Source organism: Amphibalanus amphitrite, unplaced genomic scaffold (assembly GCF_019059575.1).
Source record: "Amphibalanus amphitrite isolate SeventyFive unplaced genomic scaffold, NRLGWU_Aamphi_draft 000104F_arrow, whole genome shotgun sequence".
Classification (NCBI taxonomy): domain Eukaryota; kingdom Metazoa; phylum Arthropoda; class Thecostraca; order Balanomorpha; family Balanidae; genus Amphibalanus; species Amphibalanus amphitrite.
Genome location: NW_024881599.1, coordinates 144,315 through 170,835, shown reverse-complemented (window position 1 = coordinate 170,835; position 26,521 = coordinate 144,315). Strand labels below are relative to the sequence as shown.

General features: G+C 55.8%; 1 protein-coding gene across 2 annotated transcripts; it reads left to right on the top strand.

The window, feature by feature from the left end:
• Positions 1-209: 209 nt before the first annotated feature.
• On the top strand, positions 210-25,695 carry LOC122380678 (protein bric-a-brac 1-like). Of its 2 annotated transcripts, none has more exons than XM_043364051.1 (8): positions 210-316; positions 747-960; positions 1,373-1,504; positions 2,112-2,324; positions 22,100-22,484; positions 22,704-22,880; positions 23,239-23,327; positions 23,741-25,695. In XM_043364051.1, exons 2-8 carry the CDS (start codon positions 775-777, stop codon positions 23,870-23,872), a joined length of 1,314 nt encoding a protein of 437 aa, XP_043219986.1. In that variant the 5' UTR covers positions 210-316; positions 747-774; the 3' UTR covers positions 23,873-25,695. The 2 variants fall into 2 exon arrangements, with proteins under 2 accessions (XP_043219986.1, XP_043219987.1); XM_043364052.1 differs by lacking the exon at positions 210-316 and adding an exon at positions 391-557.
• Positions 25,696-26,521: the final 826 nt, after the last annotated feature.

The following is a 26,521-nucleotide window of genomic DNA, read 5'->3' as shown; positions in this document are numbered from 1 at the left end:
TGTGTAATTAGACTCGAATTGTACATATTCGGACCGAAAGCTTTTTCAAAATACAAAAAAAAAAATAACTAAAATACTACAAAATAGTGACTACTTTTTGTGGCAGTTTGATGACGTCATTTAAAATTTACATTGGTTTCTAAAGGTTAGAAAATATTAACGGCCTTGGAGGATTCGTTGGTTACGAATGTGGCGCGGTATGTTATGGCTCGTTTTTTTCGTTTTCTGGCAATTTCAAAGGCCCTATACACCGAGGTTTCCATTTTTACACTATCGGGGATCCTGTTTGTTGATTTTGTGACTTCGATCGACACGGGTAAATTATGATTTTCAGCATATTGTTACATAGATGCTGAGTGCCGCCACGGATTAAGCTGTATCATGAGAATGGCCGGGAATGGGAAAGATGAATCAAAATTACCATGTTCAATGAACCAAGATGATATTTAACACCAATTTAGTTGGAAACGTTTTCACAGTGATATATGGGACCATGCTCATCATCTACTTGTGATACACTCAACTTAAGGATCAGAAGTCAGAATTCTATCGAAAAAGTACCTATGAACTGGGCGCAGGCGTATTTAAAATGTCATAGTGTGCTCTAAGTGAAGTTCTGATTCAGAACTGATGAGTTGAATCATATCTTTGAGCTAATTGCTAAAATAAATACATTTACCATCAAGTGATGATAAATGCCACACTCCACTCATCCCTGCCCTGCCCATTCTGATTCTGATCTGCAGGGCGCTGAAACCAATACAGACCAGAGCAATGGGTTCTACACAGCAATTCTCTCTAAAATGGAACAAGTACCGTCAGAACTGGGACCGGTACCTGCTGCGCGCCCTCAGCAGTCACCTGTTCAGTGATGTAATGGTGGCTTGTGACGGTGAGGTGTTTCAGCTGCACCGTGTGGTGCTGGCCTCCTGCAGCGCCTACTTCGAGAAAACTCTGCAGGTGGGTGGGCCCACTGGTGCAGAATACTTTGCACTCAGGATGGTGTTTCTGAACTGGTTTGTGGCCAAGAATGGTTAGCTGACTGCATTAGTTGTCTTGATATGATTTATTTCTTGTGATTTCATCATGCTATCATGTCAAATGACTTTGTTAGGTTGTTATGCTATTTTTGATTTGTTGCTACCTATTTCATTGTCTATCATGCATGCTTCAACAAACACATGATCAATGATCATTGGCCACAATCTTTTTTTCTGAGGTCAGAGCTCATCCACCCTTCTTTTGAAAGTTCAAAGAAGGTCATCTAGGCTTCAAAGCCATTTAACACCCATCCACTCGTATGACTTCTACCATTTTGTATGTTCATACACCCTGCTCTGCCTTCTTTGACTGCTCCGTTTTGCACCCACAGAAAATACCGGCCAAGGAGACGCCGATTGTGATGCTGAGTGACGTCACGGAGGCAGAGCTGCGCACGCTGATCGAGTTTATGTACTGCGGCGAGGCCACCATCGACCAGGGCCGGCTCGAGTCGCTGCTCAAGGTAGGGGCGCACCATAAGCTCCACAGTGATGTGTTATGGAGAGCGTGAGGTCTTTGGGCTAGTCGTATCTGCATATTTATGTATTAGCAAAGTAATCTTGCAGAGGCATAGACCTGAAAGTCTCGACATCTGGGATCGTAAATCATGGTTCCATTAATAATCAATTCTATACATTTCTGTTAAAGCGATCAAGTTTGCCTGTCCCGTAGCTCAGTTGGTAGAGCATTGGACTCCCGGTAGTGAGAGCCCGGGTTCGAGACGCTCCGGCGCTCGATATTCGAGACTCCTGACGGGTATGGTCTGCGGTTGGTGGGAGCAGCCGCAGCCAGTTGAAGTCAGTTGAGTGGGACAGGCCGTGTCCGGCTTTGAAGGGCATGTTAAACTATGGCATCTTAATTCTCCCGATACCCGGAATTGCGCGATCGGACGGTAGGGGTCGGGGTCTGCGCAACAAGCTCTGCTTAGCGTGGGCTCCGGCGCTGTGAATCCGTTCATTCAAACATTCGAGCTAAATTTATTAAAAAAGTTATTCGCGACTGCACCTCGTCTGTCGTATTCCACCTCTCCCATCTCTGACGGTCTGCGTCCGCTGCGTTGCCTGCGTCAGGCGGCGGAGCGTCTGCAGATCCGCGGCCTGGTGCGGTTGCCGGCAGACGGAGAGAGCAGCTCCGAGGAGGAGGCGGAGGAGGCAGAGGCGGAGGGCGCGCGGCGCACCGAGCACCGGCCGGCGGCGGCCGCGGCCCTGGCCAGCCGCGCGCCCTGGCAGGCCGAGCGGGACGACGCACCGGTCGGGGGGCAGGCGCCGCTAGCGGACACTCAGGTGAGCCAGGATATTTTTTTTTTGAAAGCCCTGACTGCGTTTATTTACACCAAAACAGGTAAATTTAACAGCACAATAAAATGATGCGGCGAGACATCATGCACGGGTGAACCAGATCAGAAGGGCGGGGCAGCGGGTCTAGGTCGGGGCGGACGCATATCAGGGGCGCCGCCTGGCCGTTGACGCCGTTGTGGCCGTTCTCCTGCTTGGACCGCTTCGCCTCGTCGTCGGCTGACGCATCCGAGGGACGCCGGGCCCGCTGTCGCCGCCGCAGCCGGCACCCGGCGGCGGCCGTCCGTCGTGGACCATCGGCAGTGCGCCGGCCGTCCGGCTCTGCCGCTCCCGTCGGAAAACGGCGTTGTCTCGTTCCACGGCAGCTCGCAGCGGGCCAGGCAGGGCGGCCAGCGCCGACAAGCCGCCCGCCGCCCCCGCCACCGCTGCATCGGTCAGCCGGTACAGCAGCGTGTAGGCTGCCTCGGTGGAGCGGCGCGGCCGGCCCAGCGCGGTGGCCGCCGGCACCGGCACCGCTGACGTATCGTCCAGCCGCCACCAGCCGGTATCGTCCATCCCATCAATACCACCGCCACCGGAGGCGCGACAGAATGAGAAATAGTGGCCAGCGTCCAGCGAATGGACCGCGTGGACTATCACTGCATACAGCCGGTACTGGGCGGGCGGGCCGGTGGCTAGCGGCACTGTCAGCCACTCGGTGAGCTCCACAGGGGTGAGAACCTTGCGGCGTGCACCGGTGCGCCGGTCAACCGCGAACCTCATCAAGGAGACGACCAGGTTGGCTGGCGGAGAGAGCAGTCGCAGCTGGCGCTCGGCGTCCCGCAGGCCGGTGCACTTGGTACAGTAATACTGGTTATCACCGCACAGTCGTTCCGGCGTCAGGTAGTCGAGCAGCAGCTGCGATACGGTTAGCTCGATCTCTGTCTGGTTGTCCGTCGGTGGCGTGCCCCGCCAACCGACCGGCCGCGGCGCGGGGCCGAACGCCGGCGCAGTTTCGGCTCCCCCGGCGCCCGCGGCAGCTGCCGTCAGTGACCGTGTCACCGACTCCGGCAGAGCCAGGTGCAGGTCCGTCACGCTGTTCTCGTGGCGCGAAGCGCCGCCGCACGTGAGACAGGTGAACGTAGTCTCAGCCCGTCCGGTCAGTAGCCGACGGACCAGGCCGGCGGGCGGCTCCTCAGCTCCGGCATCGCCAGTACCGTGCTCACACACCACCTCGCCCTGCGCCTGGCCGTCCGGATCAGTCTGCTGCGTCCCGCCAGTGTCCGGTGACTCTGTGGGCTCCCCCTCCGCGGCAGTCCGCTCCGCCCTGTCTCCGGCCGGCTCTGCCATCACCACATCGTCGCTGGCCAGGTCAGAGAGCTGCACCGGCGGCGATCTCCCGCCGGCCCGCGCAGTGTCGCAGGAACGGTGCCGGCGCCGGGACCGCGGCCGCTCCATCGCCGCTGCTCCCGGCACGCTGGAGTCGTCTCTGGCGCGTGCGGCGGCAGCAGCTGGAGGGACTGGCGGCGGGACCGCGACCGGTGCGGCAGGGGAAGCTGCCGGAGACCGCTCCTCCTCATGCAAGGCGTCCAGAAAGTTTCGGAGGAACTCTGAGCAGTCGTGCTGCCGGCCCCGCTCAAAACAGGGCGGCAGAGCGGTCCGCTGGAACTCGCCCGGGCTGTAGACGGGCCGCTCCGAGAACGCCAGGAAGGCGAACACTCGCTGTAGTGCCGCCAGGTGCGGGCGGGAGGGGGACGGCCGCGCCGCCAGCACCTCGCCGCGCAGCTATTCTGAATGGAACAGCGCCTGTAGCACGGTGTTCATGAAGCACGTGTTCCCAAGGTTGACCAGGCCGCGCCGGTAGCACGAGTTGCCCAGGTTGATCTCAGTCGGAGAATCTGCCTTGGGCGGCGTGGCTCTTGTGCTCCTCTTGCCGCTGGTTTCGACCTCAGGCGCACAGCTAGCCGATGGCGTAGCCGCCGTTACCGCGTGGCTCCGCGGCCACCGGCGCGTCGTCCCTGGGTTGCTCCCAGCGGTGGAGGCAGCCCTGCGGGTTTGGCCTGCTTGTTCTATGCCAGATTGGGGAGCGGTGGCGAGGACGGAGGCCGCGTTGCCACGAGCGATGGCCACGGACAGCCGCTGTCGCAGCCACTCCGTCTCGCGACGCTCACCCGTGCAGGTTGCCAGGCGTCTCCCCAGGTCCTGGACGAAAGCGGCGGCGGCCGGACCATAGACACCGGTTGTCTCCAGTGCCACCGGAACAAAGCTATACCTCCTGGCTAGGTCCGCATAACGCTGCCGCTTTCGCTCTTCGGCCTGCCTTGCAGCTGCACCCGGTTTCAGTGCGGACTCCACCGCTATGTGGTCGGCGAAAGTGTCGACGCAGGTCGTGTCCCACGTCAGACACTTGCCCTCGCGGAAGGGGAAGACGGTGATGCCATCCGGTCGTCTGCCGTCGCCCCGGTCGAGGCCGACTGGCTCCAGAATGGCGGGAAAGCCAGCGCCGGAGAGAGCGCGACGCACCACGTCGTTCAAGTGGGCATGACGCGAGTGGCGACCCGCACTTTTCTGGCAGGAGAGGCCATGATGTCCCAGTGGGGTGACGGGGCGCGCACACAGACGGCACCGATGCGGCTCGCAAACCGGGGCGCCGAGTCTCAGGGCCACAGCGACGCGGACGGTTTCGTCGTCGAGGTGAAGCCCGAGACTCGGCACCGGCACCGCCTGGATCCAGGCCGCTGTGTGCGGCTGGCCGGCGGCGATGAGCCGAGCTCGGTCGATCTGGTTGGCTGGTACCAGTAGGCGACTTTGGACCACCGTACAGGCGACGGTGTCCCACGCGCGCTGACTACTGACCAGCTCACCGTCCGGCAGCTGCTGTCGGTCCACCCCTGTGCGATGAAGGAACGCGCTGACTGCGGTCTCCAAGGTGTCTGAGAGTTCATCAGTCACACTCGGACAGATGGAACGGATGAGGGGGCGTGCTGCGTTTACCGACGCAATGTACGCTGGTAGCGCCAGTGCCTCGACTGACCGGATGCCCAGGCCGCCGAACTTCACTGGAAGCGACGCCTGCTCCCATGCCGCAGGGTTTATGGCCACGTTGCAGACCGCTTCTAGTGTGCTGCGCACCATTTCGTCAGTAGCCTGGAGTACGTGTGGGGCTTTGAACGCCGGTGCGGAGCGCAGCAGGTACGTCAGACGCGGTGCCGATACGTGGTGCGCCAAGAAAAACACCGCAGTGTGGCTGTCTAGCTCGCGCAGCCGGGTGCAGAGGCGTTGCACCATAGCAGAGGCTGCCTCCCCTGCTGCTCCTATGCTGCCGTCGGTCAGGGGAGAGCCAAGCAGAGATAGGTTTGTGAGCTCAGTCTCTTTGACGTCAGGCAGCGCAGAGCAGATGGCGCTGATGGCAGCGTGGCGGTGGTCCGAATCTTCGGCGCCAATGAAGGCCACCTCACACTTGGCCGCGTTCAGTGAGAGACCAGCGGCTGCCAGCGCTGTTGGAAGTGTTGCGATGTCAGCAGCGACCGCGCTGGCTGGACTGGCCAGCGTTGCATCGTCCAAGTACCAGATGTTCAGAGGTGCTGACACTGCTCTGGCACAGGAGTCAATGGCGATAGCAAACGCGGCCGGTCCGAGCGGGTCGCCTTGCTGGACACCGCAGGCCGAAGCGATGGTCTGCCCTCCGATGATGAGTGGGCTGGGTGAGCTGTAGGCCTGGTAGGCTAGGTAGTACACCTCCGGACATCGCTCCCTAATGCGGGTCAAGAAGACGTCGCGCCGCACCGTGTTAAAAGCATTTGACGCATCAAGTTTGACCAGCACGTGTGGAGCAGCTGACTGTCGGCTGGCTTCAATGAAACTGCGCGTTGCATGGACCGCCGCCTCGCAGCCCAGGGACGTTCCTACCCCGAGCTGGACAGGACGGAGTTCGGCACCAAGGCTGTCTGCCACGAAGCGTGCTCCGATGCGGGATGGCAGGCGTCGGTAGACGCTCCCGACTGCAATGGGCCGCAATCCGCCGCTCTTCTTCCTGAGTGCGCATAGTGAGGCGCTGAAAAGGGCGTCCCTGGCACAATCCGGCACCTCACCGGCCAGCACCAGGTTGGTGAGTACCGTCAAAGAGTGCAAAAGACGGCGGCCGCTCTCAGCCGCCTCCCTGGATATAAGCTGGCGTAGATGTAGCGGCCTGATGCCGTCTAGGCCTGCTGATGATCCCGGAGGCATCGAGTTGATAGCGGCCTCCACCTCCTCCGGCGTCACCGTGAGCGGCCCTGGGTCTGATGGGGCGGGCGGTGGCGGCAGAAGCTCGTCCTTGGGAGCTGCTGGGTGTTTCAGCATTAGCTCGGCGATTACTTCGGCGTCAGGCTCGGCAACTGTATCGTCTGAGGTCAGTAGCCTTAGGGCCGCCCGGATGTCGCCATCTGCACATTTCCCGAGGATCCGACGGGCCAGGGCGTCAGTGGCAGGCTTTTGATGTTCTCGTGCTGAGTCATTTGTTGGTGGTTCGGGAAGCAGGTTTGGTGTCATGGTTTGGTTGGGGCTGGAGAGCTGCTGCCTGATGCTCGCTGCGGCACTGACATTATTATCGCCTTTTCCTGGTGTGCGTAGCGCGAAGAACGCGAAAGACAGGAAGGTCCACCACGCGCAGATTGTGCGTAGCTTAAGGGCATCCTCTAAGGCGCTGCATAGGGCATCGGCCACCAGGGGCCTTACGCCTTTAGGTATTCGCGAGATTAGTTTAGTGCTTCTCCTTAGAGTTGCCAGTCCTTCGACGACGCCAGTGTCTGGAACCTCTCTTCCGTTGAAAGCGTCAGAGAGCTGGGCTGACTCGCGGCCGAGGCATGCAGGACAATGCCAAACAGGGAGGTGATGGGATTTCCTTGCAGGGACCTTAGCGCAGGAAGTATGCCATAGTTGCCTACAGGAGCCGCAGGTGATTGTTGTCTTCCTGCGGCTGCGAATGGAGCAGGCGACACACTCAGCAGGACTCTGGGTGGACGGCTGGTCTCTGGCGTCGTGAGGTGGCTGGCTGACCGGAACCAGTGACGGCGAGGAAGCTGGTGGTGAGGCGTCTCGCGCTGGCTGGCTGGTCGGTGTCGGTGACGGCGAGGAGGCTGGTGGTGAGGCGTCTCGCGCTGGCTGGCTGGTCGGTGTCGGTGACGGCGAGGAGGCTGGTGGTGAGGCGTCTCGCGCTGGCTGGCTGGTCGGTGTCGGTGACCGCGAGGAGGCTGGTGTTGAGGCGTCGCGAGGCGGCTGTGGGCTGTTCTCGCCGTTGGAGGTAGGACGCTGCGGGTCGCAGGGCTGGGCGACAGGAGTATTTTGGCAGGTGGTGCATCTCCATTCCGTGTGGAGCTTCGCGAGTCGCAGCAAATTCGACCGGTTGAGGACTGCGCAGCGGCCATGGAACCACCGGCTACATTGGTGGCATTGAACTGAGCCGCTCCCGACACCCCGGCTGCATGCGCCGCAAGGGTATGTGACATGTTTGCTGGTTAATCTCCGGGTCATTGCGCTTGAGTTCAAGTTATTAAATGAAGTCTTGGAAAAGAGTGGCCGAGCATAATCTTGCACTGGAGTAAAAGATGTCGAACAAATATTCAAAACGAAGAGCGAAGAAAGCTACACCATCCGGACAATAGCAATCCCAAGAGAAACTTGATTACTTCTCATGGGCCGACTTCATACAGTTGCAATTCAACGCATCTTCCCGTTGATTTCTTCGGTGCAATCAGCTCATATATATCCATACGACATATATGGATATATCCATACGGCAATATCAATACGATATTGCCGGCTTTAATTTCGTGGGAGCTTTTAGTCGCAGTTACGCGTTGTTAATATCCACGAGCCTTTTTAGGTTGTGGATATAGGTTGTGGAGGATGGCGATGAATAATTAGGGGTCACTGTGCACTTTGCAGTTTATAAGTGGTCATGGAAAGAAGAGTTGAGAGAACTGTACACGGTGATGTATGTTGTGCGTGATATGATTTATGACGCGGAGTTTCCTATCGTATTTATGGCAGATATCAGAATATAATTGTTGCCGACAAACTGCACGCATTTAATGTTGTGGCTCATTGTCGGCCCCAATTGTAGCTGCCGGGTCGGGCCGACTCGTGGTCCCGGCCGGCGCCGCGCCGCGCCGCCGCCGTTCCCCCCCCCCCCCATGCCCCGCCACGCCGCCGGCAGATGGGCCGTCCGCGCGAGAGTTTATGGCAGTGATCGGGTGACGGGACGCTCCTCTCTCCCGGCGACCGTGTCTTACAGCTGCAGTGGTATGAAAGGATGCGCTGTTACCGGAGGGACTGACCCGGGGGGAGGGGGGTGGGCTGGCGTGGCGTCGCACGTGGAACTGTGTCCCCAGCGGGTCGGAGCCGTTAGGCCGACATGTGCCGACCGCGTGGTAGGGTTACCAGGACGCTGTGTAGTGTGTAGCTTCTTTGTTATTTCATCACTTCCGTCGCCATCTGTGTCCTCCCGACCCAGTACATAAACGGGGCGGGAGCAACCCTCGCTCTCACTTCTTTACTTTTCGGCGCCGAGAGAGCACTGCCTCGCTCTCTCTGGCCAACTCTTCTTGTCAGTGATACTGTGTTGTCATCGCCTATTCGCCATCTGCAATACTCACCAGTTCGGAAGAATCTTGTGTTTGTGAATGGTGAAGAGTGGAGTGCAGCGGCGGATAAGAGCACGGGGAGAGTGGCACACAGTCTTCGCACAGTCTTTCATTTCACAGTGACCGGGTCTACTTATCATTCCTATCTGATTCCTTATTTTCCTAATACCTCTTGCTCTCTGAAAAGAGGGTTCCTTTGTCTCTCTGTAAAGAGGGCTCTATATTTAGGTCTTAACATGCTCTCCGTAAAGAGGGTTCCTTTGTCTCTCTGAAAAGAGGGCTCTGCATACCCTTTTAGGTCTTAACATGCTCTCTGTAAAGAGGGTTCCTTTGTCTCTCTGAAAAGAGGGCTCTGCATACCCTTTTAGGTCTTAACATGCTCTCTATAAAGAGGGTTCCTTTGTCGCTCTGAAAAGAGTGCTCTTAAACCTTGATCCAAAATTATATCCATTCATATAGCATCCCCTTCTTATATTATAAATTCCCAATTTCGCCTCATTACCATATCAACCTATATCCTGTCAGGCCCCGGTCGCCACACCAAATGATGCGAGACGTCAACACACACACAGTTATACAGTCCACTGAGTCAAGTTGAAGAACGTCTGCAACATTTTCTGGTCCTCCGGGCCGGATGATCCCGGCCAGAGGTGAGAAGTCAGAGGAAGAGGTCCAGAGGCACAGCCCGCAGTAGCAACCCTCGCCAGTGTTCGTCAAGTGGTATCAACTCGCCCCCTGCAGGATCTAAGTGAAGGTTAATGGAAGATTCAAAGGAGGGAGACGACAGAGAGATGATGCTACGGAGCGGCGACGGCGCTGGAGCAGAGAATGGACGTGCTGCTGGAGAGTTGGGAGCCCTGACGCCTCAAGACTCAACAGAGGAAAGCAACGGGAAGGCGATGCCGCAGAACAGGGTCGATGACGGAGTGAAGGAAGGAACAGCCACCAGTGAGCTGAAGGTCCTGAAGCTGCAGCGTGGCCGCAAGGCCGCCCAGTTCACCCGTGCCTGTAACGCGGCTGAGACACAAATCACTTGCCGTGCGAACGAAGAGGCACTAAGGAAGCGGCTTGAGGCCCTGAACACGGCGCTGGACGGCGTCCTGAAGATAAATGATGATTACGCGGAGAAGGTGCAGGAAGTGAGTGAGATAGAAGAATCAGAAGAGTATGCCACCCGGATGACTGCCAGGCACGCCTCAACAGTCAAGGCTATCGAAGATGCCATCAAGTTGAAGTCCTCAGGCTGCTCAGCGTCCGAGACAGAGGGGAAGCCGATGTCGCTCGCTCCACGGCGAGACGGAAGTAAGGTCAGTGGGTCCCGGGCTTCAAAATGCTCAAAGGCCTCAACAGTGGCAAGGGAGGCTGAAATAACTGCAGAGATGAAGGCCCTCGAGCTGAAGCATCTCAGGGCAAGAAAGGAACGAGAAAGGCAGAAGAGAGAGAGCAAGAGGACATGCTGAAGCGGCAGACGAAAGAGCAAGAGGACATGCTGGAGGAGAAGGCTATGGAGGAAGAGGTTGAACGAGCACTTGTGAAGGCACGTCTCTGCAAGGCGGCTGAGAGCGATCTCGAATGGGAGAGACGGCACGATTTCGATGGCGAGAACGTCGCTCTGATCCCCAGGGAGTGTGATGTGGCGGAGGGTCCAGTAACGGTCGACCTGTCTCGGCGTAGACCACCGCCACTAGAAGAGCGCCGAACACTGCAACCTGAGCAGCAGACAGCCGCAAACAGCGCCAAGCTGCCGAGCAGCAAGAACGGACAGCATCCCGCTAACTGGGTGACAGATGTTCGCTCTGAGCAACAGCCTTTGTTTCATCAACAATCGGCGTTTGTGAAGAGCATCCCACGTCTGACCCTGCCGACCTTCCGAGGAAGCGCTCAAGAGTGGCCACGCTGGATTGGGCTGTTTAAAGCTTTGGTGCATAATCAGCCGTCGTTGTCAGACTCCGAGCGCATGGCCCACCTTCAGAATGCGGTGGAGGGACCAGCTGCACAAGCAATCAACGGCATGCTCTTCGACGGGGAACTCTACCAGGAGGCTCTCAAAACCTTGCAGGAACGCTTCGGCAGAGACGAAGACATCATACAAGCCCACCTGCGGAAGGTCTTCACCTGCACCCCGTCATCTCTCATGGATCTCCCAGCCATGGAGCAATTCTACTCAGTCGTCCACAACACGGTGACAGTTCTTCGTAATCTGGGCTACTCAAGCGACCTAGCGAGCAGCGAAAACTTGAGAAGAGTGGTGGAGAAGCTACCAGTCGAGCTTGGTCGAGAGTGGGGCCGAGAAGTGCATAGGCTCCGACCAGTGCGACCCACCCTGGAGGCGTTTAGCTCATGGTTGAAGATAGAAGTCGATGTCCTTAGCCACTCTGGCAGCCAGTTTGTGACAAACGACAGGACAGAAGCAGCCAAGTCCAGGGACGGTGGGACGGCAAGAAAGTCGGCATTCGCGACAGGCGTCACTTCTTCGGCAGATCCAGAATCCCGACGGGCATGTGTGGTGTGTGAGGACACGCACAAGCTCCCAGACTGCCCGACGTTCAAGGCCAAAACTACCGAAGCAAGAATGAATATCGTGAGCGCTGAGACACTGTGCTTCTCGTGTCTCGGAAAAGGGCACTGGAGCCGAAGGTGCAGGGTGGCCAGAAGGTGCGGTATCGAAGGCTGCAAGTTCAAGCATCATCCCCTGCTTCATGGCAACAAAGGACAAGCGGTACCCGACAAACCTCGCAAGGAAGAAGGCAGTAACAGCGCGCCGTTCGTGGCGGCTTCACTGAACGAGGAGACGGACACCCTGCTTCAGGTAGTTCGGGTCCAAGTCCATGGCACCAGAGGCTCGAAAGAGGTTCTTGCGCTGCTCGATACCGGGGCACAAACATCCCTCTGCCGTGAAGACGTTCTGCGCGACCTTGGGATCACCGGACACTGTCGCCAACTCCGAATTCAGAATGTGGAAGGAAGTGGCGTCCAGAAGCCCTCGCAGCGCGTCTCACTGACCATAAGCACACTGGATCCTGATGGAAAGAAGAATGACATCAAAATCCCTGAAGTGTGGTCCGTCCCAGCTCTCAACGTGACTGCCCCTGTGGTAGCAAGAAGTCAGCTCAAAGGATGCGAACATCTTCGCGGACTTGAGTTCCCACAGTACGACGGGGGGCAGGTGGAACTGCTTATCGGAGCCAACGTCTTGGAAGCAGTCCTGCAAAGAGAGACGCGTGTGGGACGCCCCAATCAACCAGTGGCCGTGAAGACCGACCTCGGGTGGGCACTGACAGGATCAGTCTCGGCCATTGTTCCCAGCAGCTTGCGCCAAGTTATGTCCACGAAGCTGCTACTGACGGAGCCGGAGGACGAGTTGTCTGCGGCTGTTAATGAGTGGTGGTCTACAGAGTCTTTCGGGACTAGATACCGCGCGACAGCTCCCCGATCAAGGGAGGATGAAAGGGCTTTCAAGATGCTGGAAGAGAATACAACCAAAGACGAAGGACGATACAAGACGGGCCTGCTGTGGAGGGAGAGCGATGCCAGTTTTCCAAACAACAAAGTACTGGCCATGAAGCGACTTCAAGCCACAGAGAGAAAGCTGGAGAAGCAGCCGGACATAGCCGTCAAATACAGGGCCACGATTGAAGCCTACATCGCCGCAGGACATGCCAGAAAGCTCACGGTTGAAGAGGCTTCGGCTCCTACCAAAAGGCGGTGGCTCCTGCCTCACCACGCGGTCACCAATCCCAATAAACCAGGAAAGGTACGGGTCGTCTTCGACGCCGCTGCGGCTTACCGCGGAACCTCCCTGAATGGGAAGCTGCTAACCGGTCCTGACCTGCTGCAAAGCTTGCCAGGTGTCCTCCTCCGCTTCCGGGAGGGCCCTGTGGCAGTCGCAGCAGACATCACGCAGATGTACCATCAAATAATGATCAACGAAGACGACCAGCCCGCCCTGAGCTTCCTGTGGCGAGATATGGACAGCAACCGGCCACCGGATATGTACCAAATGCAGGTACTGATCTTCGGAGCTCGATCGTCACCAGCCATTGCCAACTATGTCCTCAGAAGAGCCCTCCAAGATCACTGGAATGAAGAAGGGACAGCACCTCCCAGAGAACCCGAGCAGATCCAACGAAGCTTCTACATGGACGACTTCTTGCTGTCTGACGTGGATGTGAACACCGCCAAGCATGTGAAGCAAGAGGCCACCCGAGCCCTCGCTGAAGGAGGATTCAAGTTGACTAAATGGAGGAGCAACAGACGCGGAGTTCTGGAAGGCACTTCAACCAACGAGCTGGCCAATCCGGACGGTAACCTCTGCCTGGGTGCGCCGACGGCTACAGCTGAGAAGGCTCTAGGAGTCGTCTGGAACGAGAACCAAGACACCCTGGGTTTTCGTCTCCGGGAAGCCAATGAACCGCTGACGAAGCGGGGAGTCCTGAGCCGAACAGCCTCCGTATTCGATCCGCTTGGGATAGCTTCACCGTTCACGGTAAAGGCCAGACTCATGATGCAGCGTCTGTGGTCCCACCATTTGGCATGGGACGACACCCTGCCTGAACCAGAGATGGAAGAGTGGCGCGACTGGCTCCGCGATTCCGAATGCTTGCAGAGCATCAGCATCCCAAGGTGCATCAGACCGGAGGAGGACGTGAAATGTCAACAGCTCCACGTCTTTTGCGATGCATCAGAAGCAGCCTTCGGAGCTGTCATCTTCATGAGGTCAACTACAACCAGCGGCATGCACCAGTGCAGGTTCCTGATAGCCAAGAACAGGGTGGCGCCCCTGAAAAAGCTGTCTATCGTACGGCTAGAGCTACAGGCCGCTCTGCTGGGAGCCAGACTCGCCAGTACCGTGGTGGAGGAGCTCTCGCGCAAGCCCGATGCGATGTTCTTCTGGTCAGACAGCAGCGTGGTCCCGCAGTACCTCTCAAATGAGTCAAGGAGGTTCCACACCTTCGTGGCTAACCGGGTAGCTGAAGTGAAGGAGTTGACTGCAGGCGGCACGTGGCGACACGTCCCAGGAAAGATGAACCCAGCCGACGACTGCTCGAGAGGACTGGCTGCCTCCGAACTCACGTCCCAGAGCCGGTGGCTGAGCGGCCCAGCGTTCCTGAGCGACGACGAAGAGAACTGGCCGGCGCAAACGCCACCTGCACCGCTGATGGATGACATGGAGGAAGTGAGGCCGAGCGTCCTGGCCAGTGTAGTGCATGACGACGACCAGCTGGAGCCTGACCCCAGCAAGTTTTCATCCTGGCTGAAGTACCGTCGAGTGGTGGCGTGGATGAAACGCTTCGCTCACAACGCAGCCGCACGTGCGTCGAACGGCGAGACACGCCGCACTGGCCCTCTGAAGTCTGAAGAGCTGGACGAAGCTGAAGTCCTCATCCTAAGACGGGCACAAAGAGCCGCCTATCCCGAAGAAACACGCAGCCTGGCGCTTGGAAATGAGCTGCCTAAAAGGAGCGGACTGCTGCCGCTGTCGCCGTACAGCAGCGATGATGGGCTGATGAGAGTCGGCGGACGATTGGAAAACGCTCCAATCCCAGAAGATGCCCGGCATCCGGTCATACTTCCTCCTCGAGGCGAAGTCACCCGCCTTGTCATCCTGCAAAGGCATGAGAGCTGCGGTCATGCAGGCGTTGAGCAGACATTGAACGAAACCAGACAGAAGTACTGGGTCGTGAGGGGAAGAGCTGCAGTGAAACAACTCTTGCAGGGGTGCCCCACCTGCCGGCGGCTCAGAGCACTCCCGAGGCCCCCGCGAATGGCCAGTCTGCCCGCAGCAAGGTTTGACGCCACCCGGCCCTTCAGCAGTACCGGGGTAGATATGTTCGGGCCTCTGTTCGTGAAGCGTTTTCGCAGAACTGAAAAGAGATACGGGCTGATCGCCACATGCATGGCCACCAGAGCAATTCATCTGGAAGTTGTATACAGCCTGGACACAGACAGTTGCATCATGGCGCTGCGGCGCCTCTTCGCCAGACGGGGAAAGCCAGCAGCCATCTTCTCTGACAACGGCACCAACTTCGTCGGAAGCCAGCGTGAACTGAGAGCGGAGCTCCGTGCCATGGAAAAGAAACTGGCAGAGAAGCTCAGCGCGTTTGAGGTGGACTGGCACTTCAATCCTCCGGCAGCGAGTCACATGGGAGGAGTGTGGGAGAGGATGGTCCGCTCCGTGAAGAACTCCCTGAGGATTGTTGTGGGTCGCCAGACACTCACCGACGAGGTGCTCATGACGGTGCTCGCTGAAGTGGAGCATATGGTGAACAGCCGCCCCCTCACCTACGTCAGCTCCGAGCCGACCGATCCCGAGGCCCTTACGCCAAACCACTTCCTGCTCAGCGGCGCCCACAGGCATCTGGCACCAGGCCTCGTGGGAGAGCGGGACGTGTGCAGCCGACGCCGGTGGAAGCAATCTCAGGCCGTGGCGGAACACGTCTGGAGACGATGGACAAAGGAGTACGTACCGACGCTCACACAGAGAAGCAAGTGGTATCAAGAGCGACGCAACCTGGAGGTCGGTGATCTCGTGATGATGGTCGAGCCAGCAATGTCACGGGGCTCGTGGCCGCTGGCCCGCGTCAGCCGCGTGTTTCCTGCGGCCGATGGCCGGGTCCGCTCAGCCGAGATCCGGACCGCCAGTGGCAAGCTGTACACGCGACCGACTACCAAAATATGCTTCTTGGAGGAGGAGTGCAAGTAGTCGTGAGGTGGAAGAAGAAGGAGTTGGGAGAAGGAGTCAAGGAGGGATGTGATGAGAGGAAACGGAGATGAGCCGGAAATCAAAGGGGAAGAAAGGAGAGGAAATGCAAACGTTGGAGGAGAAGCAATAGTAAGACGATGAAGTAGAACGGAATACTACGGTGATGGGACACGAAGGAGGAGATTGCGGGCGACGAGTGGCAAGATCATCAGCTGCTAACCACTCCTACCGCGCTGCAAAACAGACGTATACGGCAGTCGCTCTGTATTACGTAACAATGACAAAGCATAGCGTACAGGGCACGGTCACATTCACCGTTCGGCAAGCCAGCCCAACAGCTGCCGAGCCGCCCTGCGCGCCCTGCTGCCGCTGCCGTGGCCGGCAGCCGTCTGTCGCAGGTGGTCGGCCAACAGCGGAGGCAACGTCGGAGGCGCACAGGACCGGAGACGCCCGATGGTTTCGGCAGCTGCCAGCTCGGCAGCCTGCGCGGCCGCGACGGCGCCCAAAGCGTGCCGCTCGGCCCGCCGGTGCGCCTCGGTCTGGTCGAGCCGCCGGCGCAGCAGGGCAATTACCTGCTCGGCCGCCACCACGGTCTGCTCCATAGCGGCCACCTCCTCCTCTGCCGCAGCGCACCTCTGACGGCACTCGGCGTCAAACCGCTGACGCTCTTTCTGCAGGAGACCCTCTCGGGCGGTACTGGAGGCGAGCTCGGCCCGCAGTTGCTGCTGCTCCAGTTGCAGCCGACGTTCGCGGGCAGCAGTGGCGTCCAGCTCGTCCTGCGCCCGCCGCCCCTCAGCGGCGAGGGCGGCGATCAGAGGCGTGCGCAGAGGTGCAGGCCCAGCCAGAGCAGCACGTGCCAGCTGCGCCGCTCCCACCTCGCTGGCCGCCCACGCTCGGTAAGCTGCCCGGTGCTCGGTCAGCCACTCGGCCGCGATGTTGATCAGCCTGTGGCCAGAGAGCATGAACACTGTGAGCGAGCGAGTGACAATTCGTATACGACCGTCACACAAGTGAAATAAGCAGTGAACTATAATGACCTTCCTTCGGGAGTTTGAGTGTTCGCCGTGCGATGCATGGACGATAACAGTGCTAAGTGTATAAGCTGCGTAGTTAGTAGACACTTACCTGGACAAGAATCGGCTGCCAGTTCGACGATCCGGGTGATACGTCATCTGCAGCTGCCGTACCGCGCGCCGCACCGACCGGTCCAGTTCGGGACCATCCTCCTCCGGATTGACGCCCAGAATCTGTTCCGGTGAGGACAGCAGCTGGCCCGCGGCGTCAAACAAGCTCTCGGGTGACCACTCCGGGGCGATGGCACCGGCCTCACCGGGAGGGATGAAGTAAGCTGCGCACATAATGAGCTCCTCCTTGTAACTGAGCCGATCGAGTGTTGTGTGCCACCCTTACGGTGTCCCTTGTGGCCCATTAGCCCCGCATCCGCCCATAGGCCTATCCGTGCCCTCCCGGCCCGGCCGGCGATGGCCGTTTTTTATGGCACCGTTGGGACGACGCTCGCTTCTGGGTTTCTGACGATCGCGGGTAGACAATCGAGCACTGTTCACGTAGTTAAGGGTGCGATGTTAATGTTAAGTCAATGGGAGGTGAAAAACCGCAATATCTTGAAAACCGATTGAGATATTAGCCTCAAATTTGGCATGTACCTGCTCCATGGGTATACAAAGCCTACTTTGGACAAGTTGTTTGATTCCGTGCAATATTCACGTTGATATTGCACGATAAAGGTGGAAAAACTGAAAAGTTTGAGCCGAAATTCATTAAATGTCATTCAAAGTAGGCGCAAAAAAAAATGAATGGCACCCGCATCTCCTCAAAGTTGACAACAATTCTATGTACTCCGATTTTCCATTTTCTTTTTGCAATGTTGCAAAAAATGAAAGTAAAACTTTGCTCATCTTTCAATTTTTGTGTGAGGCATAAAACAAAAAACTGGCTACATAGAAATGGGCACAGAACATTTCTTCACACGAAAATGAAGTTTACTTTTCAGAAATATCTGAACTGTGACTGGAATTAAGCCCGATTCATATACACTTTTTGACGGTTTTGTTGGTTCAAGGGAGTGCCGCTAGATGTCGTATGGGTCTCCGCCTCGGTCCCTGCCGTTCCCCCATGTAATAAAACCCGCGAGTCGCGCCGACCGGCGGGGAGGGACTGTCAACACACGGTGATTTACGGTCTGGGGTTCCCGCGTGTGCCGGTGGCCGTGAAACTCTGCCGGAACAGAAGCGAACTCGGGGTTGTCGGAGGAAAATACGGATGGTGGGTGGAGTGAATGAGATTATACTCTGTTCCGTTTCAAGTTTGCAGCCGAAGTGCCCTGCTGAAAGCAGTGCGTGATTTCTGTATATACAGCTCTTACATTTTAACCCGCGCACCGACGGGGGTCTGCGCCAACTTCGCACCGACGGGGGGGGGGCGGATGACCGCCCCCCTGAGATCTCGAGAACGAAGCAAGACAGCGACAAGCGGTAAACGGCATCGGATACGCACGGTGAAGATCTACAATTTTTACTAAGGTCATTTTCAGGTCAGGTCAAAGATGACGTCACAGGGGTCGAAAAAGTCAAAATGGCGGCGCTAGATATGGAGTTTTTCTCGAATAACTTTCGAATTAGTCAAGATAGGAACAAACTAAGGGCATCATCGTGATCCTCTCGGCAATCCGCATCGAATGATATATATGTTGACCTCGAAAGGTCAAGGTCAAAGGTTGACCTCAGGTCACGTGACCTCGAGGTCATCATGTATATCATTCGATGCGTCTTGACGAGCTGAACACAATGAGACCATCCACGCGTCTGTATCTTGTTCCTGTACGGAGTTATTGGCCAAAAACCTTTGGTGACCTTTGATGACGATGACGATGACGGGTCTCTGAAATGCATCAGGAGTAGTCAATTACGGGGTAGAAGGAACAGAACTATCCAATTAAAAAGACCGCAGGCCAATCGGTCCAGCGGTTGCTGACATATTAGCCTCTCAAAAGTGTTACTGGCCGGGCCGGACCGGGCCGCTCAATACTGAGATTTTTCCGTTATATTGAAAAGACCTCGCTTCGCTCGCTGCGCTCTCTCGCTCGTATTAATACATATTGTGTATCTGAGCATGGTTATTATTGAATTAAAATATATTAGCAATGTTAAGCTGATTCCTATACTTCATCTCCGAAATTCTACACACGGTTAGGGCGTTGTAGATTTCGATTGTATTTTCCATCAAGGAAATCCCAAAATCAGAGGAACCGTTCTTTTTATGAAACAGATTCCTAGTTTTTTTTTTTTTTGGCTGACAATTGCCGAATGTGAGTTGTACGTTTGTGGAATTGTAGTTTGTGCTTTCGGATTGTACTTTTTCCTTTATGAAACAGATTTGTACAATCGAAAGTACAAACCTACAAACTACAACTACAATTCTACAATTCCAGGCTTTATGAAAAAGGACACTGTATGTTTTTTTTTCCTTCACGTCTTTGCCCTTGGGCTCCCTCCTACCTTGACCGCTCACGGAACGGCATGTGTCGTGCTTTGCGGGGATCTATCATTTCAGGCACGATGAACTCATCATAAAATGCCTTCACTTTTTCCAGTCTGTTTGCGATGAACGTTTCGTCAGCAGCTATGCGCTGACATGACGTTTCGTTTGGTGTCCAGACAAAAAAGTCACAGAACTTTGCACCAGTGCAAGCCAACTGGCACTGAACTTGGGTGTAATATTCTTGACTCTTTTTTAGCTCAAGTTTGTCGTCAATAAAAAAAAAAATAGTTAGTCCACTAGAAGACGCAGCCAGTCTTTCCAGTGAAGTGTTCTCTGCACTTTTGGAACATTTCACTTCTACTATGATGTCATCAGACTTAGCTCAGAAAAAAAAACTCAGCAACCGCTGGTCCGATTTACTTGCGGTTATTTTTGTAGGGTAGCTTGATTCCTTCTACCAAGTATTTGACTTCTTTCGATGCATGTGGGTGACCCGCTATGCACGTGCCACGTGCAAAACGAAGAGGAGTCATGTTTGTAACAATTGCAATACCTCGGTAGTTACTGGGCCGATTGCGCCGAAACTTTGCATGTAGGTAGGCAGTAGGCACCCACTAGGCAATGCATTTTCATGTCCCACAGTTCATGTGGGGTGCTGCTGCACGTGCGCACGTGCAGGGGTCGATTCCAGATCTCGAGAACGGCTGGACCGATTGCGTTCAGATTTGGTTAGCGGTTAGGGATCCGTTAGTAGGGTGCCGTGCAAAAGTCAGTTGGGACCCATTTTGCACGTGCGCACGTGCAGGGTGCCGCTTCTAGATCTCGAGAACGGCTGGGTCGATTGCGCTCAAATATGGCACATTGCTAGAGACCGGTTAGTAGGGTACCGTGCACAAGTCAGTTGGAGGTACCCCCTCACAATTTCCCACGTGCAAGGCCCACCCTCTCGCTCGCTCCGTTTGTCGTCCTATAAGGCGTTTTACTGGTAGACGGTAGTATGTGTAGCAATGTGAATCTAGCACTGCATTTCACTAAAACAATGCCGTCAGGTCAATCATGTGAGGATATCAGACGCATTCTTGTGACTAGAGCTGCGGCAGACTCAATATTCGATAACATGTATCCATATCAAATAATCAGTTTCGTTCTAACTGGGTAGTAGGACGTACCTACACCAGGCTAAGGACGGCGCCGGGAAGGCCTGTCGAGAGACGTGTTCCTTCCGCGCGGTGTTTACACACCATGATCTCCCTCAGTCGGCGCCGCCCGCCGCGCCGGCGCAGTAACCAAACGTCGTTATCGTAAGGGCCGTGAAATGAGGAGGGGGAGAAGGTCATTAACGTGGGAAAAAAGCGCTCTACCCTGGTGACATCTACTGGCTGAGAATCGGAGTAGTAGTGCTCGGACACCAACGCTGAGCGGAGCCACCTCCGAAGTTAGCGCACCCTTAATTACGGTGTACTAAAAGAGTAGAGCACGGAGATACCGTCGGTGGATGTGCCAGAACGTTTGTCGTCTCCTTACGTGTGTTTGGAGTGCATATCCAAACACAGGGGGGAGTGATGTTGCCGACAAACTGCACGCATTTAATGTTGTGGCTCATTGTCGGCCCCAATTGTAGCTGCCGGGTCGGGCCGACTCGTGGTCCCGGCCGGCGCCGCGCCGCGCCGCCGCCGTTCCCCCCCCCCCCCATGCCCCGCCACGCCGCCGGCAGATGGGCCGTCCGCGCGAGAGTTTATGGCAGTGATCGGGTGACGGGACGCTCCTCTCTCCCGGCGACCGTGTCTTACAGCTGCAGTGGTATGAAAGGATGCGCTGTTACCGGAGGGACTGACCCGGGGGGAGGGGGGTGGGCTGGCGTGGCGTCGCACGTGGAACTGTGTCCCCAGCGGGTCGGAGCCGTTAGGCCGACATGTGCCGACCGCGTGGTAGGGTTACCAGGACGCTGTGTAGTGTGTAGCTTCTTTGTTATTTCATCACTTCCGTCGCCATCTGTGTCCTCCCGACCCAGTACATAAACGGGGCGGGAGCAACCCTCGCTCTCACTTCTTTACTTTTCGGCGCCGAGAGAGCATTGTCTCGCTCTCTCTGGCCAACTCTTCTTGTCAGTGATACTGTGTTGTCATCGCCTATTCGCCATCTGCAATACTCACCAGTTCGGAAGAATCTTGTGTTTGTGAATGGTGAAGAGTGGAGTGCAGCGGCGGATAAGAGCACGGGGAGAGTGGCACACAGTCTTCGCACAGTCTTTCATTTCACAGTGACCGGGTCTACTTATCATTCCTATCTGATTCCTTATTTTCCTAATACCTCTTGCTCTCTGAAAAGAGGGTTCCTTTGTCTCTCTGTAAAGAGGGCTCTATATTTAGGTCTTAACATGCTCTCCGTAAAGAGGGTTCCTTTGTCTCTCTGAAAAGAGGGCTCTGCATACCCTTTTAGGTCTTAACATGCTCTCTGTAAAGAGGGTTCCTTTGTCTCTCTGAAAAGAGGGCTCTGCATACCCTTTTAGGTCTTAACATGCTCTCTGTAAAGAGGGTTCCTTTGTCGCTCTGAAAAGAGTGCTCTTAAACCTTGATCCAAAATTATATCCATTCATATAGCATCCCCTTCTTATATTATAAATTCCCAATTTCGCCTCATTACCATATCAACCTATATCCTGTCAGGTCCCGGTCGCCACACCAAATGATGCGAGACGTCAACACACACACAGTTATACAGTCCACTGAGTCAAGTTGAAGAACGTCTGCAACAATAATGAATTGGTAATATGTGAGGTGCATTCATATTAAGTTCATCGTTAAAATTGAGGTCGGCAAGTCTCTTCTTATACCAATTTTACCCCTTTTTATACATTACTAGCTATTTTATCTCGAAGACGTCTTGTCTCCTCATGTAATGACTTCGCTTCTGGTGTTTGTGCTCCTCCTGAACGGCCTGCGTCCCCGGTGTGTCGTCAGACGCCCCCTCCGGCGGCCGGCGGAGACCCGCTGGACGTGACCCGGCTGCTGTCAATCTCAGTGGGCGCGGCCGACAGCCCGCCGGTGGCCGAGACGCCGCTGCCGCCGCCGCCGACGGCAGAGATGTCCGTCACTCTGGCCCCCGAGACCAGGCTGGCGCCGCCGCCGGCCGAGCAGCACGGCTCGCTGCTGCCGGGGACCGGCGGCGCGCCCGGCCCGGCTGAGGTGACGCTGAGCGGGCCGGGAGCGGCGGCTGGACCAGGTCCGGCGGCTGGGCCGGGACCGGCGCTGGCCGGGCCGGGACCGGTGGCCGGCCCAGCACCAGCTCAGGGCTCGGAGACCGCCGTACGTCCACCGGGCGTGACATCAGAGCCGTCCTCACACGGTGAGTTCGGGCCGTAAAGCGGACGGTAGTTGTCTGGACATTCAAGGCGCCAGCTAGAGCGTGATAGGCTTATTGCATGAATATAATGCAAGTTTGAAGTTTGACTCCATGGAGCTTTCAGCATTGCGTCGCTCCTATGATGTAATTATGAACGCTTCACGAAGATTCTTACAACCAGCCCCGCACACAGCTCCGTAACTCTGTCTCGGTGACCGTCAGGCGGCTACAAGAGGAACACGTCGCACTCTCCGCACGTGCAGGCGGCGGTGCAACGAATCGCCGCCGGCGAGCTGACGGTGGCCGAGGCTTCGATCGAGTTCGACGTGCCCATCCCGACCCTGTACCTCAACATGCGCCGGCAGGGCGTCAAGGCGCGCGGTCGCATTGGCATGACCGGTGAGTGAGGGGCGAGGCCGGCGAGGGGGCAGTTGGTAACATGTAGGCAATGACTGGTTGGTTCGGGAACGGGAGGCATTAGAGAGACGTAATGCATGCCACTGAAATATACACTGTTGGATCATTTTTAATGACTAGTGCACGTCTTCTTTTCATAATAAATGTATATTCTCTGGCCTAAAAACTACGAGAAAGTGTTTACCTCATTGTGCTCGATTACATCACATTCGGTGTTTTGCGCCATGCCTATATAAGTTCGAAGTGCAGCACCATCACGTAAGTAAGACGTACCCACGAGAAGTAAACACCTCACCCCTGTATCGCGCACTTCATGTAACCGAGCCGCTGTGTTTTTCAGGTAAGCGGAAGCCGCGGACGTACATGATGAGCCAGGAGATGCGCAGCGCTCTCTCCGAGATAGAGTCGGGAGCCATCACCGCCTCCAAGGTACGTCTAGGCTTCACTCAATGTACCCTGCGTTCGGGCGGTGCAGGGCGGCTGCCGGCATCTACGAGTTTATTTGGGCTAGTGGTGGCAGCCGAAATGGAAGGGGGGGAATCGGCCAGAGCCTTGAGGGGGGGGGGAGAGTACGAACGCTTTCGAGGGTAGTTTGGATGGAAGTAAATTATGCTACTTGGCATACTAGCGCTTAAAGTTCTTTCATCAATGATTTTATAGGTAGCAATAAATTTACAGATGTGGTTTAGTCTATGCTCAGCAATTCACGCGTATTCTATGGAAAAGACTTAAACTGTTCCGTGAACCAACATCGCCATTTATGCGTTCTATCATTGTACTTTAGGTGAACCCTTTTGTGGTTCTTAGGCTCAATTTTAAACACAGCCTTCTCGCCATTTCAGGCGTCTCGCAAGTATAACATCACGCTGCCCCGGATCATGTCGTGGATGCGTAAGACGGGCGTCAGGAGCGCCTACTCACGGACGCAGCAGGGACCGCCGTCCGAGGCCGGGGGAGCCCTGCCTGCTGTCTGACGGTAGCCGCCGGAAACCAAACCGACGTCGGCGCTCGCGGGGCGGCGCTGACCGCAAGGATGAGTGCGCGAGAATGGTTAGATGAAGTGTAGCTTCGATGTTGCCCTCTCCTTTTTCGCTTCGCGCCACATCTTTTCACGCTTCATATTCATGGTGTCTTTGGGCGCCATTCGGCACACGTTATGTCCGATAGTTTGCCAAAGAAATGATGGATATTTATTGCTGGAACTGACTAGTCTAACAGCACTCGATCGGCGGGTACTATGTGCTCTTTGCCGTGAGGGGCATACTCATATAAATTTGGTTCAGTCAGGAAGGCAGTCTACGCTTGAACAGGGCGTTTCCTTCTGTGTGTAACACGAACTACGCATGTCAAGTCGCGGAAGCTTGTTGGGGAAGTGATGAGTGGCCAGGGAACGTCATTAGCATAATGCAGTTTGTACCAAAGATGTTTTAAATTGAAAAAATAACGGCCATTTCTTTGAAGTTATTTCCTTGAGAAATGACCCGAATTCAGGTAGGTTGGATTTTATTATCTTGCTCTAAGGGAGCACCGTTTGATATAATGATTGAAACGAGACGCAAATTAATTGCCACTGGTCATGCTGTTCATACGATTGTGTGCGTAAATAAATTAGGAGTAATTGATTCCTAATTATTGACCCCTCCTTATTTAAGTTTCAATTCAGAGGCTAGCCGCTGTATTGTAGGCTCATCATGCGGTTTGCGTTCAATGATAGCATGTGTATATATCGATATGTGTATGTGCGATTGTGAGTGTGAATGTTTAGGAAATTGATTTGAAGGGCAGCCAGCCGGCGTGAGATGACAGGGAGGTGGCTAATTCACTACGGACTGACTCAGGATAGCTGTTGTGTTGTGTTTGTTTTGTTGACTTTCCATCGTGTGGTGCCTAAATTATCCATGCAATGTTTTACTAATGCAGCGTGTACGTAGGCAGAGTTAAATTTTACAGGCTTTCAATTGTGAATGCACCGGCGCGGCGCTGTATTCAGCGTTCGCTGCCAGCCCGCCAGTACGTTTGTGAATTACTGGCCTTAGTTTGTGTGTGTTCCCGCTGGACGGAGGTGCTGGGCGCTGGGCACTCACACTGTGCTCGTGACGCAGCCGCTAGTGTCGAGGCTGGGCCGTTCGCTCCTGTCGTGGGGTTGCTCCTGTCTGCAAGGTCGGCTGCTCCTGGGCCGCGGCATACGCTGCGGGTTCAGTACCGCCCCCAGACTCGCACTGTGACACTGACGGCTCAGACCCGAGCCGGGATTCACGTGTTACTCCCAGTGGGAGACTCCGATTAGTCCAATGACGGTGCCTGCAACTACCGGTGTAGCCTGCACGGAATCGGGACCACCCACGCACAATGAGTATCCCCCCGCGTCCCCCCCCCCCCCTACACCACCGGGCACCGCGAGGTAGTGTAGCGTCCACGTCCTGCTGTTGGCTTTTGTATTTATTTTTGTACCTGTACTAGATTCCTGTTGTGATCGTACTTACTAACCAATCGCGCGGATTCGGTCAGTGTTTGTTCACGGTGATTGGAGCGTCTGCCCTCTCTCGGTAAACCCACCCCGCAGGGCTCGAGCGCTCTGGAGGCGGCGATGGATGATGACCCGTCACGCGGGTCTCCTGTCGAATACGGCACAGTGCGGGCACCTTGGCGCCCGCTGTGTTTTGTCAGTAGGTGGGCATCGAGCTGCGCTGGCCGCCCCTCAGGATGTGTAGTCACCTCCCCGGGACAACTGTGGATTTCGTGTCCGTACGCCCGTCACTGGAACAGTGGTTTCTCACCAATAAAATCTGCGAATGGCTCCAGTGGTGTGTGGTGTGGCATTGCTGCAGGCGCAGCCGTGGGCTGGTTTTGAATGAACTCTAGTGTGGCAGGGAAGTCGAGAAAGTGGCTCCTTTTCACGTGTTAGTCGTCCCCAAAATTTTAATCGTGTGCTTTGTATTTCGGTTATGTTTGTTGTCGAGGCATATCTCGTATATGCTGTCCTTTCCTTATTTTCATCACACACTCCCGTTGGCGTTAGCAAAACAGCCTCTGTTTCGCTCCAGTCCCTCTTCCTGGCGAAACTGGGAGTTCTGAACCGCCCCACCGCCCGGCCCGTCTGACCCACACACCTTTGCCGTCGGTGCCGTGTGGTCGGCCTCCCTCTCCTCCGCTCCCCACCCCGTCCCTGCCGTCCCCAAATGAGGGCCAATCAGGACAGCGGACACTGAGAGCCAATCAGCGGGCGGGGACAGGACGGTGACGCCGGCTGTTCCCCGCAGCGGCGGCTGCCGGCCGGCCCCGCGGGCAGAGCCCATCATTATGAAGGAAATGAACGCAGGGACGCTCTGTTGTTAAAGGGACTATCCCACCTTCTAAAATGTTGTTAAAACCAGTTAAATTGTGCCCGACTTTATAGATTGGATGACCAGGAACACGGTTCTGGCATTTATTTTTCATTAAACATCTTAGGCTTCCCATAGGTATTCCAAACACAAACTTTCAAATATGTGACGTCACAGCCCAAAATTACCTCCTTCCCCAGGCCACATTACTGTCATAAAGCTGATTCTTTTTACTCTGTAGGCACCACAACAAAGTTCAGACCAAGTTTTAAGCGATCTTTCAACGAACAAACCCATTTG

Coding starts and splice junctions, on each gene's coding strand:
- LOC122380678 (XM_043364051.1), top strand. CDS start 775: ATGGGTTCTACACAGCAATTCTCTCTAAAATGGAACAAGTACCGTCAG. Junction 2,325..22,099: donor CGCCGCTAGCGGACACTCAG/GTGAGCCAGGAT, acceptor GTGTGTCGTCAG/ACGCCCCCTCCGGCGGCCGG. Junction 22,881..23,238: donor CGGTCGCATTGGCATGACCG/GTGAGTGAGGGG, acceptor TGTGTTTTTCAG/GTAAGCGGAAGCCGCGGACG.